The 13,971-nt window shown below is 44.1% G+C and overlaps 1 protein-coding gene across 1 annotated transcript in view; it reads right to left on the bottom strand.

Annotated features, from left to right (window-relative positions):
• The window catches only part of CORO2A (coronin 2A), a 55,943-nt gene that overhangs the window by 12,895 nt on the left and 29,077 nt on the right, over positions 1-13,971 (bottom strand). Inside the window, exon 2 of the mRNA XM_060101377.1 lies at positions 11,962-12,162. Within this exon, the coding sequence (XP_059957360.1) occupies positions 11,962-12,162 (201 nt within the window). The remainder of the gene's footprint in view (positions 1-11,961; positions 12,163-13,971) is intronic.

Below are 13,971 nucleotides of genomic sequence, written 5' to 3' on the forward strand. Positions count from 1 at the left end.
GAAGTATTGTTGCAACATTAAACTGAGTGAATTTGACAATGTACTGCGGTTACGTAAGAGAATATTCCTATTTTTAGGAAACACACAAGTATTTAGGGATAAAAAGCAAAGATGTATGTAACTTACCCTCAAAGGGTTCAGAAAAAAAAAAAGTTTCACATACACATTCAGAGAGAGAGAGAGAGAGAGAAAATAAAGGAAAGACTTTGGACTTGGACTTTGATAATGATGTGTGAGGAGGTGAGCAAAAGTTCCATCTCTTTCAGATGGGTCTGGCTCCTCCATGGATAGAGAAAATGAGCCCCTGGGCAGGGAAGAGAGCCTCTGTACATTGTCTGCCTCAGACCTGGAGGTGCCTAAGAGCCACGCCTGGCTCTGATGGGTGCTCCTCCCAGGCCTCTAAGAGCAGAGGCCCCAGCCCCACACAGCTTCTCTTCCTTCTCAGCAAGCAAGGGATGGCTGGTGCTCCCCAGAGGCTGGCAGGCTCTGTGCCTAAAAGGGTTTGTGCGGAGGACTGACATTAACAGACATTAGCCAGTCTGATGGGCTATTGACCGGGCTGCTAAAAGCCCTGTCAGGGCAGGGACATTTATAATTAGGAGGCCACTGCTGCCTTTCAGCCCATTAGGCCAGCAGGCAGCCAGGGACAGGCCTCTGATTTACGGGGGTGCAGGCTCTAAATCAGAGGAGATACACCTGCCCTCCTTGTAGACCCCAGGCAGCTGCTCAGCCTGGAGAGACGCCACCTCCGAGTGTCTGAGGGGCCGCCCTGGGGCAGACGGAGTGGATGGGACTGTAGGACCCATAAGGCAGAGCCAGGTGGGTGGGGGACCTCAGTTGCCAGGATGGGAGAGGCTGTAGGGCTATTGTTGTGACCTCTAGGGCTCACAGGGAGCCGGCTGTCCCCAGAACAGCATCAGAGTCATGGCTTCGGGAGACCCTCCCCACAGCCCAGGTGGACATGGGAGGTAGAAGTAGTCTGCACAGTGTAGAAGAGGTTAGGCAGGCAGGCTGATCTGGCTTCCTGGATTTGAATCCCTGCAACAGCACTTACTGCTGTGTGACCTGGGGCAAGTGACCTCAGCTCTCTGTGCCTCAGTTTCTTCATCTACAAAATGGCAACAGTAGTAGAATCTCATAGGGTGGGTATGAGGATTAAATGAGTTCATACACATAAAGTGCTTAAGACTCTGCCTCGGGAATCCCTGGCGGTCCAGTGGTTAGGACTCAGCGCTTTCACTGCTGGGGCCTGGGTTCGATCCCTGGTCGGGGAACTAAGATCCACAAGCCGCGCAGCACGGCCAAATGAAAAAAAGAAAAAAAAAGAAAAACACTCTGCCTGGTACATGGTAAGCTCTCAGGAAATTCGCCAGTTTAAGTTCATCAGAACTCACACATTTATTAATTGAGATAATAATTAATCACAATTACCCAGTTTTATTGTTGCTCAGTATGTTTCAGAGGGGCCCAGGGGTGTACTTAGTGTGAGGCCAAGCTTCCACGGGGGGCTCCTATCACTTCCTACACAACTGATGGGCAATGGCTCCGGGGGGGCCCTCAGTGACTAAATTGATGTCTTGATGGTATTCCCACTGACAGACTCAAGCACATTATCACATTTATAAGGAACAGGTTTGCAAGTATTTTCTTCAGGAATCATAATTTAGGGAGTCATTTATGTGCCAGGCCCTTTGCTAGGGGCTCTGCTAATATTATTTGATTTACCTCCAACCACCCCAGGAAGTAGTGCAAAAATCCCCATTGATAATGCAGAAGCTGGGGATCGGAAGGGTTGACAATCAGAGCCATTCCATCCACGGCAGAACCATGAGAACTGGGAAAGCTTCCTCTCACTCTCGGTCTGCCTCTTGCTATCCTCATGCCATAGTTATCATCAGCATCATGCAGGCCTTTCACTGAGGGCCTACTATGTGCCAGGTCCTATGCTGCGTGCAAGTGGTGGCAAAAGATGAATTACTCATGGTCCATGCCCTGCAGGAGCCTCCAATCTGTGGAGGTGACAGGATGTAGTGTACTCAGGGCTCACAGAGAGAAGAAGAGGCAGAAGGCCGGCCCTGGGGGGATTAATCAAAGAAGGCTTCCTGGAGGAGGAGGCCTTTCAATTGGGCCTTAAAGAAAGGGAGACTTTGACCAGGCTATGGTGAGGGGGAGGCATTTCAAGTCAGAAAGGCTGGGCCTTAGGTAGGTTTTAAGCAGAGAGGATCCTAAAGCAGAGAGCAGGGAAGGTAAATTGATGGGTAGGACAGTAGAGGAGGTCAGAGAAGAGGGGAGAGGCTGTGGGCATGGAAACAGTCACCCTGCACAGAGAGAGATGCCCATGGAGAGATGGACAAGTGGACAGATGAGTCATGTCCTAACTATCATGATTTTTGCACCTGGTTTGTTTGAATCGGGATCAAGAAAGGTCCACGCATTGCATTTGGTTGGCATTTTCTTAAGTAACCACATCCAGCGTGACGGAACAGGAGGGAGAGGCTGAGAGAGGAAAAGGACACACAGGGGGTGACACTTAGCCAGAGGGCTCCCCAGAAGAGAGAGTTGAGCAGGGGGAAGATGACAGGAGTGTTCCCTAATCCTGCAAACACACGTGCTGCTAAAATGCAAATCATGTTCCTAGGAAGGTTTAGGGCAGAGCGTCATTCATCAGCCCTCTCCTCACATACACAGATGAGCATGGGGAATGTTCACCATAGAACCCCACACCCAGGGCTGGAAGTGGTGAACTGCAGAGGCTATCTGGTAACCCTGCTTGGTTACCTTCAGAGATGGGGAGCTCACTTCCTCCCTAGCTGGTTTATTCCACTTTTAGACCTTGCTGAACTGTGAGAAAGCGCTTCTTACTCGGAGCCTGGTGTAGCCTCCCTGTGGCCCTCCCTGCTCCCCTCACTCTCCATTTATGGTTCTAGCTCTGTCTTTTGGGACCCCATAGATATCCCCACTCCCATCCCACTCCCCCGGCCCCAGGCCAGCTCCTTGATATTTGAAGGCAGAGGACCCATTCCTTGAACATGTTCTTTTCCAGGCTTAATAGACCCCTAGAACTGGAAGAGATTTTCCCCCTAAATAAAAAAGTAAAATAGACTAGCCTACACCCTGCATTTCTAGAAGGGGAACCTGAGTGTGGAGGGGACAGGTGTATGTTGTGGAAGGCTCTAAGGTTCAAAACGTCAGCTGGAATGGGGATGAAGGATTTTGATGAGAAAGTCAGGACTTTGTGTGCAGGCAATGGGGGGTCCTGGGAGGTGTTTAGGCAAGGGAGTGACATGGTCTGACATAAGCTTAAGAAGAGTCCAGCGGGCCTCTAAGAGCACAGCAGTGAAGTGCTCCCCTCCCCCCTGCTCCCAGGCACCTGTTCGCCACGTGTCCGTTTGGCCCCTCAGGCCCATGCCCGACTCTGGCTTGGTCCACTCCCAGTGATGCTGCAGGGTCCACCCCCAGGGCTCTGCCTGCTCTTGCTGGCATTCCTCCCGACCTCCACACCTCACAGCAAAGTCCACCTCCCACTCTGATGGGGTGGGTCTGCTGTAGGCCAGGCACCAGGGTCCAGAGCCCAACCTGGCATGTCCCCAGGCTCAGGGCAGGCCTGTCCCCAGACCTTCCCACTGTGCCTTTGTTCCCAGAGCACAGCCCTTGGTTGCCTAGGCTGCAAGAGCCACCCTGCAACGGGCTCACCCTGGGTCTCAGCGTGCAAGAGGAAGGGACTGTGGAGTCACTCCCCTGGGGATACCTGACACCACCTGGGACACCCTGGCCCTTCTGAGAATAACTTCTGGGACATGGTGGTGAGGCCAGGCACCTTCCAATCCTACGTTCCAATAAAGAATTAGCTGGCTTGTCTCTTCCTTCCTTCCTTTACTAACACTCTCTGTGCCTGGATGGGACTTAATCCCTGGTAACTGACAAGGAGCCAATGTAAACCATAGGTAAACCTCAGGAGTGCAGGTCAGCTGAATGAGAGTGGGGCCCAAGACCATGCCCAGGTCTGGGTCCTCACCCTTCCTGCTCAGGGTCCTTCAGGCAGTCAGCTCCCTGAGCCTCGGCATTCTCATCTGGATGGGGCAATACTTCCTAGAAAATGAGCTAATAAAGGCACAGCATAAGCCCTGTCCCCGCTGACTACATGAAAAAGGGCCCGCAGGCCTATCTGCCCAGATAAGCACTGCACAATGGGACCAGCATGTGTGTCCTTTCCCTCTCTCAGCCTCTCCCCACTGTTCCGTCACACTGGATGTGGTTACTTAAGAAAATGCCAACCAAATGCAATGCATGGACCTTTCTTGATCCTGATTCAAACAAACCAGGTGCAAAGAGGCATTTATGAGGCAATCAAAGGCATTTTTACATAACAGGCAATCGGTTGGCACAGGAGATATTGTTGATGCCGTGATCCTAGCATTGTGGATATGTCAGAAAATGTTACTATTGTTTAGAATTGCAAACTGAATTTTGTGGGGGTAAAATGACAAACTGTTCAGGATTTGCTTAAAAAAAAAACTTCAGAGGGGACTTCCCTGACGGTCCAGTGGTTAAGACTTCGCCTTTCAATGCAGGGGGTGCAGGTCTGATCCCTGGTCGGGGAGCTGAGATCCCACATGCCTCGTGGTCAAAAAAACCAGAACATAAAACAGAAGCACTATTGTAAAAATTCAATAAGGACTTTAAAAATGGTCCACATCAAAAAAAAATCTTAAAAAACACACAAACAAACAAAACTTCAGGGGAAAAAAGGGGATAGATGAAGCAAGAGTGGCAAAGTCTTCAAGATTCTAGAATCCAAGTATGAAGAGTTCATTATATTGTTTTTAACCTACCTTTGGGTTTGAAAGTTTTTCCTAATGATAAAAAAGAACTAGAATAGAGCCTAGCTGCTGAAAATGTAGTTTGTAAACCAGCAGCATTGGCATCACCTGGGAATAGAGATGCCAGATTTAGCAAATAAAAATAGAGGATACCTAAATTTGAATTGCAGATAAACAGCAAAGAACTTTTTAGGAGAAGTATGTTCCATGTAATATTTTGCTTATGCTATAAAATTATTTGTGAAAATATCTTGGCAGTTTCTTATAAAACTGAACATGTAACTACTTTATGATGCAGGGATTGCACTCCTAGGCATTTATCCCAGAAAAATGAACTTAGTTATGTTCACACAGAAACCTGTACACACAAATGAAACTTCAGTTCCACAATAGACCATTCCTGTATATTGAAGTACGTTTTCTAATTAATATTTTTTTTCTTTTTTCCTTTTTTTTCCCCTTCATACATATGTTCCCATAACCCCTCCCTCTTGCGTCTCCCACCCACCCTCCCTATCCCACCCCTCCAGGCGGTCACAAAGCACCGAGCTGATCTCCCTGTGCTATGCGGCTGCTTCCCACCAGCTATCTACCTCACGTTTGGTAGTGTATATATGTCCATGCCTCTCTTTTGCTTTGTCACAGCTTACCCTTCCCCCTCCCCATATCCTCAAGTCCATTCTCTAGTAGGTCTGTGTCTTTATTCCTGTCTTACCCCTAGGTTCTTCATGACATTTTTTTCTTCTTAAATTCCATATATATGTGTTAGCATACGGTATTTGTCTTTCTCTTTCTGACTTACTTCACTCTGTATGACAGACTCTAGGTCTATCCACCTCATTACAAATAGCTCAATTTCGTTTCTTTTTATGGCTGAGTAATATTCCATTGTATATATGTGCCACATCTTCTTTATCCGTTGTTGGTTGATGGACACTTACGTTGCTTCCATGTCCTGGCTATTGTAACTAGAGCTGCAATGAACATTTTGGTACATGACTCTTTTTGAATTATGGTTTTCTCAGGGTATATGCCCAGTAGTGGGATTGCTGGGTCATATGGTAGTTCTATTTGTAGTTTTTTAAGGAACCTCCATACTGTTCTCCATAGTGGCTGTACCAATTCACATTCCCACCAGCAGTGCAAGAGTGTTCCCTTTTTTCCACACCCTCTCCAGCATTTATTGTTTCTAGATTTTTTGATGATGGCCATTCTGACTGGTGTGAGATGATATCTCATTGTAGTTTTGATTTGCATTTCTCTAATGATTAAAGATGTTGAGCATTCTTTCATGTGTTTGTTGGCAGTCTGTATATCTTCTGTGGAGAAATGTCTATTTAGATCTTCTGCCCATTTTTGGATTGGGTTGTTTGTTTTTTTAATATTGAGCTGCATGAGCTGTTTATATATTTTGGAGATTAATCCTTTGTCCGTTGATTCATTTGCAAATATTTTCTCCCATTCTGAGGGTTGTCTTTTTGTCTTGTTTGCAGTTTCCTTTGCCTTGCAAAAGGTTTTAAGTTTCATTAGGTGCCATTTGTTTATTTTTGTTTTTATTTCCATTACTCTAGAAGGTGGATCAAAAAAGATCTTGCTGTGATTTATGTCAAAGAGTGTTCTTCCTATGTTTTCCTCTAAGAGTTTTATAGTGTCTGTTCTTACATTTAGGTCCCTAATCCATTTTTGAGTTTATTTTTGTGTATGATGTTAGGGAGTGTCCTAATTTCATTCTTTTACATGTAGCTGTCAGTTTTCCCAGCACCACGTATTGAAGAGACTGTCTTTTCTCCATTGTATATCCTTGCCTCCTTTGTCATAGATTAGTTGACAATAGGTGCGTGGGTTTATCTCTGGGCTTTCTATCCTGTTCCATTGATCTATATTTCTGTTTTTGTGCCAGTACCATATTGTCTTGATTACTGTAGCTTTGTAGTATAGTCTGAAGTCAGGGAGTCTGATTCCTCCAGCTCCATTTTTTTCCCTCAAGACTGCTTTGGCTCTTTGGGGTCTTTTGTGTTTCCATACAAATTTTAAGATTTTTTGTTCTAGTTCTGTAAAAAAAAATGCCACTGGTAATTTGATAGAGATTGCATTGAATCTGTAGATAGCTTTGGGTAGTATAGTCATTTTCACAATATTCATTCTTCCAATCCAAGAACGTGATATATCTCTCCATCTGTTGGTATCATCTTTAATTTCTTTCATCAGTGTCTTATAGTTTTCTGCATACAGGTCTTTTACCTCCTTAGGTAGGTTTATTCCTAGGTATTTTATTCTTTTTGTTGCAGTGGTGAATGGGATTGTTTCCTTTATTTCTCTTTCTGATTTTTCGTTGTTAGTGTATAGGAATGCAAGAGATTTCTGTGCATTAACTTTGTATCCTGCAACTTTACCAAATTCATTGATTAGCTCTAATAGTTTTCTGGTGGCATCTTTAGGATTCTCTATGTATAGTATCATGTCATCTGCAGACAGTGACAGTTTTACTTCTTCTTTTCCAATTTGTATTCATTTCATTTCTTTTTCTTCTCTGATGGCCGTGGCTAGGACTTCCAAAACTATGTTGAATAATAGTGGCGAGAGTGGACATCCTTGTCTTGTTCCTCATCTTAGAGGAAATGCTTTCAGTTTTTCACCATTGAGAATGATGTTTGCTGTGGGTTTGTCATATATGGCCTTTATTATGTTGAGGTAGTTTGCTTCTATGCCCACTTTCTGGAGAGTTTTTAACATAAATGGGTGTTGAATTTTGTCAGAAGCTTTTTCTGCATCTATTGAGATGATCATATGGTTTTTATTCTTCAATTTGTTAATATGGTGTATCACACTGACTGATTTGCATATATTGAAGAATCCTTGCATTCCTGGAATAAATCCCACTTGATCATGGTGTATGATCCTTTTAATGTGTTGTCTGATTCTGTTTGCTAGTATTTTGTTGAGGATTTTTGCATCTACATTCATCAGTGATATTGGTCTGTAATTTTCTTTTTTTATAGTATCTTTGTCTGGTTTTGGTATCAGCATGATGGTGGCCTCATAGAATGAGTCTGGGAGTGCCAAACACTCATTTTTCTAATTATTTGACTCTACTTTCTTTTGGTTTTCTATGTAGACAATCACATCAGTAAACAATGCGGTTTTACCTCTTCCTTTTCAATCCTTATACCTTTAAGTTATTTTTCTAATCTTACTGTGCAGGCCAGCGCCTTCTTGCCAAGTTTTGTTTTTTGTTTTTTTTGGCCACGCCCCAGGATCTTAGCTCCCTGATCAGGGATTGGACCCGGGCCATGGCAATGAAGCACAGAGTCCTAACCACTGGACCACCAGGGAATTCCCTAAAGGGATGTTTCTCACATTCTTTCTTTATGATGATGTTTGCACCATATTAATAAAGGTATCAAATATCACCAATATCACCAATAATGGGACAAACTGATATCATGTGTTACATGATGTAATGAACTGAGGATACATCACTTGTTTAATACTCTTGCCAAAAATGTATAACATGAATCTAATCACAAGGAAACAATGGGACAAATCCAATTTTAGAAATGTCCTACAGTATGGACACCAAGGGGGGGAAGCAGAGGGTGGGGTGGGGTGTGGCTGTGGTGGTGGGGCGGGGGATGAACTGGGAGATTGGGATTGACATATATATATACCAATATGTATAAAACAGATAATAAGAACCTGCTGTATAAAAATAAATAAATAAAAAAATTTAAAAATCGAAAAACAAAAGACAAAAAACAAAACAATCAAAAAAAGAAATGTCCTACAAAACAGTGGGCCTTCACTGCTTTAAAATGTCAATATAATGAAATAAAGTAGACTAAGAGATATGACAACTCAGCATAATGCATGATCCTGAGTTAGATTCTATATACACACATATGGAGAGAAAGATATAAAAAAAGATAAAAAGTAAATTTGGCAGAATGTTAACTATTGGTGAATCTAAGTCAAGGATAATCATTTATTCAAGTATTTTTGAAACTTTTCTGTAGGGTTGAGATTCTTTCAAAACAAAAAGTTTAAACAATTCTGTTTCCTATATGTTAGTGAAATACCCTTTTCCTAGTTTGCAAAGAATTTTTATCATGAATGGGTATTTCACTCTATCAAATGCTTTTTCTGCATTTATGGAGAAGACTATATGTTTTTTCTCCCTTCATCTGCAACATAATGATCTACATTTATAGGTTAACTAATATTAAACCACCCTTAGTTTCTGGAATAAATCCAACTTGCTCAGAATGTATCTTTTTTTAATTCAATGCTAGATTTGATTAGCTAACAATTTTGCATTCATCTTCTTGAGTGATATTGGCTAACAATTTTGCATTCATCTTCTTGAGTGATATTTTTCTTTCTTGATCTGTTCCTGTCTGGTCTTGGAATCAAGGTTACGCTGGTCTCAGAACAAAAGGGGAGCAGTCCCTCTTTTCCCATTTTCTGGAAATGTTTGTAAAAGATTGGAATAATCAGTTCCTTGAAAGTTACATAGAAATTGCCTGTAAAACCACATGGACCTAGGGTCACCCTTATGTGTGTGTTCGTGTAAAATATAATGTAAAAAAGTGCATAAAATGTAAATGTTCAGCTTAATGAATTGTTGGAAAATAAATTTAAACATATAACTGCCATGAACTATTGCTAGCACAAAGGAGACTCCCTGCTACGGAATACCTTCCAATCATAACTCCCTCCCTCCCCCAGGGGGTAACTATTATCCTGGCTATCCTCCCTTGCTTGCTTTTCTTTAAGATTTTTGTCCCTACTTATGCATCCCTTAAAGTATAGTTTAATTTAGTCTGTTTTTAACCTTAGGTAGTGACATTGTAATTTATTTGGTTTCTTCCCTTGACACTGTCTTTATGATTCATCCATGTGGTGGTATGTGTTTATATTTTGATCCTTTTCATAATTGTGTATATTCCACACTATAGATATACCGTAATTTGTTTATTCAATTCTTGGACATTTGGGTTTTTGCAGTTTCTTGATAACACAAACAATGCTCCCATGCATATTCTTGTGTTTGTGTTCTGGTGACATAAGCACACAGTTCTCCATGGTAAATACCTACGAGTGGAATCTCCAAGTCTGTGCATTTTCCTCTTTAATAGAAACTGTCACACTTTGTTCCAACACACGTGTGCCAGTTTACCTGCCACCAGAAGTGCCTGAGAGTTCAGAGGGCTCCGTGTCCTCATCATCACTCACTATTATTAGATTTTATATTTTTGCCCATCTGGTGGGTTGCAGTGGTATCTCATTGCGGTTTATTAACGAGGTTGAGCACTTTTTCAAATGTTTAGTAACCGTTTGGATTTTCTCTGCTATGAGATACTTGTTCATTTTTTTTTTCCCCTAGTCCATTTTATACACTCAGGAAATGAGCTCTTTGTCATGATTACTGTGCCAATATCTTTTCTCACTCTATGGCTGCCTTTTCCTTTTTCTGTTTTCTTTAAGAGAGTTTTATTATGCAATTTTTAAAATAGTTAAAGGACCATTCAGGCTTTCTATTTCTACCTGAATCAGTCCTGACAAGTTATATTTTTTTGTAGGAATTTGTCCATATTGCCAACGTTTTCCAATATATTGTCATAAAACTGCTCAGATTAGTGTTTTATATTTTGAGGCTCTACTGATATTGCATTTTCTTTGTTTGTTCTTAGTGTTATTTGAACCTTCTCTCTTTTATTCTTGACCATCTCTTCAGAGGTTTGTCTATCAGTCTTTTCTAGGAACCAACTTTTGGCTCTTTTGATCCTCTTTATCGATCTTTGATTCTCTTTCACTGATTTTTGATCTTTATTACCCCCTTCCTCAAACTTTCTTTGGGTTTACTCTGTTGTTCTTTTTCTAACTTCTCAGGTTGAATGTTTAGTTGTTAATTTTATGCCTAATATAAGCATTAGTGCTATAAATTTCCCTTGAAGCACCACTTTCCCTGCATCCCATACGTTTTGTGAAGTATTTCATTCTCATTCATTTCCAAGTTTTTTTTTTGTTTTTTTTTTTTGCGGTACGCAGGCCTCTCACTGTTGTGGCCTCTCCCATTGCGAAGCACAGGCTCCGGACGCGCAGGCTCAGCGGCCATGGCTCACAGGCCCAGCCGCTCTGCAGCATGTGGGATCTTCCTGGACCGGGGCATAAACCCGCGTCCCCTGCATTGGCAGGTGGACTCTCAACCACTGCACCACCAGGGAAGCCCCCAAGTATTTTTAAATTTCTAAATGAATGGGCATTTAAAATTTATCTTTTGTTACTGACTTCTAACTCAATTGCATTGGGATCAGAAAACCTGATTTATGAGATTCCAATTTATATTTGTGATTTTAACTTCTAAAAGGGGTTCTAAGTCTGTTGTTTGTTTTTTTCAGCGGATGCTTGCTCATGGGGGCTTACATGCTTGGTGTTCTCAGTTTATGAATTTCCCTGATCTTAATCTGTGGGAATCCTGTTCATATTGGAAATGCTTTCCTCTGGAGAAAGCTTCTATCTGCTTCTGCTGCAAACCAGAGGCACTACCAAGCCCGGATCCCTCTAGCCCCTTCAGAGATTCTACCTCAAGGCAGAAACTCAGGATTCTGAAAAGATCTGCTATTAAGTTAGTCTATATGAAACCACCATTTTGGGGGTCAAAAACTGTTAAATAATCAGCAATTGCATATGGCCCAACTTATACCATCAACCTTTGCTGCAGGACAAGCCTGTTCTTCCTGTTCACTTGCTGCTTACCTCTCCTACTTAAATTTCGGCTCAAGGTTTTTTTCCTTTCTTGGAGAGAGGAGGAGGCTTTGGAGATTTCCCCAATGTCTTGTGAGCCCGGCAATGCATTAAGAATTAAATGTTATTCATGAATGAATTACTTTGCAGTGGGGTGGAGGGGAGGTCCTAGGAGTCCTAAACAACTGCTAAAATCCCAGGAGAGGTATACTTTTTCAATGAGAAAACCAAGACTCAAAGGGGTGAAATGACTTATTCATGGTCACATGGCTGGTAACAGGCAGGGCTAGGACTTGAACCCACATATGGAACCAAAACTGAGGCTCTTTCTACTCTCCCTCTGTCCTGTGCTGCCTCCAGAGAGCTATTTGGGCCTGAGCTTAGCAGGCATCCTTACCTGGTGCAAGGGGATGACGAGGAAGGCCCCCCCACCAGCACACTCAGTCACGACTGCAATGAAGTGGGGGTTCACAGCACAGAAATGATTGTCGTGGACGCTGCGGGTGATGGGCACGGAGTCGTAGCAGTTCTCCTTGCTGGCTGGTTTGCCAAAGACATGGCGGAACTTGGAGCTCCGGTACTGGGGGTGCCATGACATCTGCAGGAGACAAATGGGACAGAAGGGCTGTGAGGCTCGCAACCTGACAGCAGGACACACGGAGTCTCACCTGGAGAGGACGTAAGAGGGCAGGACCAGGACAGCGGTCAGTTCTATGAGGACAGTGACGTGCTATGAAGGGCACCCAGGTGAACAGGCTATAATTGTGGCTACTTCCAGGGACCTGGTGAGATGGCGTACAACTACTGCTGACCTGTTTGCTATTTTTTTTTTTTACAACTTTATTGGAGTATAACTGCTTCACAATGGTGTATTAGTTTCTGCTCTATAACAAAGTGAATCATCTATACACACACATCTGCTCCCACATCCCCTCCCTCCCGCGTCTCCCTCCCACCCTCCCCACCCCACCCCTCCAGTCAGTCACAAAGCACCGAGCTGATCTCCCTGTGCCATGCGGCTGCTTCCCACCAGGCACCTACCCTATGTTTTTTTTTTTGTTTTTTTTTTGCGGTACGCAGGCCTCTCACTGCTGTGGCCTCCCCCGTTGCGGAGCACAGGCTCCGGACGCGCAGGCTCCGGACGCGCAGGCCCAGCGGCCATGGCTCACGGGCCCAGCCGCTCCGCGGCATATGGGATCCTCCCAGACCGGGGCACGAACCCGTATCCCCTGCATCGGCAGGCGGACTCTCAACCACTTGCGCCACCAGGGAGGCCCTACCCTATGTTTGGTAGTGTATATATGTGACCTGTTTGCTTTTCATCCCTTCGTGTGCGAAAACAAAAAGGCAGAAAAACCGTAGAGAGAACTCACCCCGTTCCCTCCCCTATCCAGCACCTCACCAGACAGGCCAGCCTCCCCACCCAGCTAAGTGGGAAATATTGTGTCCTCTGGAGCCAGCCTGCCCAGGCTCCAATTCCAGCTCTGTGCTTGCCAGCTGGGTGGGCAAATGACTTAACTTCTGAAGTCTCAGTTTCCTCATCTGTAAAATGAGGATAAAGAAAGTATCTGTCTCATAGACATGTCATGAGGATGAAATGAGATGATACACTAAGATCCCTTGCTCAACAGTAATAATTACTACCACTATTATCATCCAGCCATCTTGACCTTCCCTCTCTCCTCATCCGGGCTTGTATTTGTTCACTCAATATTTACTGAGTACCACCTGTGCCAGGCACTGAGGGTTTGGAGAGAGCAAGCCTGAGCCCAGCCTTACAGGAGTGAAGAGTCCTAGGAGTGAGGACATTAGCGGAGTCTGGGCCACTGGGACGCAGTGTACTATAGGTAATAATGAACGTTTGTACATGGCAGTCAGGGAGGACTTCCCAGAGGAAGTGACATGTGAACTGTGATTTGAAGGATGAGAAGGAGTTGGCCATGTAGGCTGGACAAGGGTGAGCTCGGGGAGAAAGTGTCCCAGGCAGATGGAACAGCCTGAGCAAGGGCCCTGAGATAGAAGCGAACGTGGAATGTTTGGGAAACTACATGTGGTTTGGTGAGATTAGTAAGGAGATGCTAAAAAGAAAAATATATATTCACACACACACAGATACGCGTGTAAACTGGAAGATGTGAATGAGGAGAACAAGAGGTGGAGGGGTGAGCAGGGCTAGATCATGAATGGCTTGTAAGAGGGTCTAGGGCTCATTAGTGGCCAAATATATACCATGTGGCCTCCTCTTGGCCCTGCTGCTGCTCAGTTCAAACCCCCTCCCCTTAGTCTCGTTGACCCACTGGGCCCTCCCATCTACACTCCTCATGCAGCCAGAGGGATTGTTCTGGACACCAAGCCTGGCTGTATTCCTCCTTCCCCGGCCCCCACCTTAGATCACCCTTCGATGCTC

This window comes from Mesoplodon densirostris, chromosome 6 (assembly GCF_025265405.1).
Source record: "Mesoplodon densirostris isolate mMesDen1 chromosome 6, mMesDen1 primary haplotype, whole genome shotgun sequence".
In the NCBI taxonomy this organism is placed as follows: domain Eukaryota; kingdom Metazoa; phylum Chordata; class Mammalia; order Artiodactyla; family Ziphiidae; genus Mesoplodon; species Mesoplodon densirostris.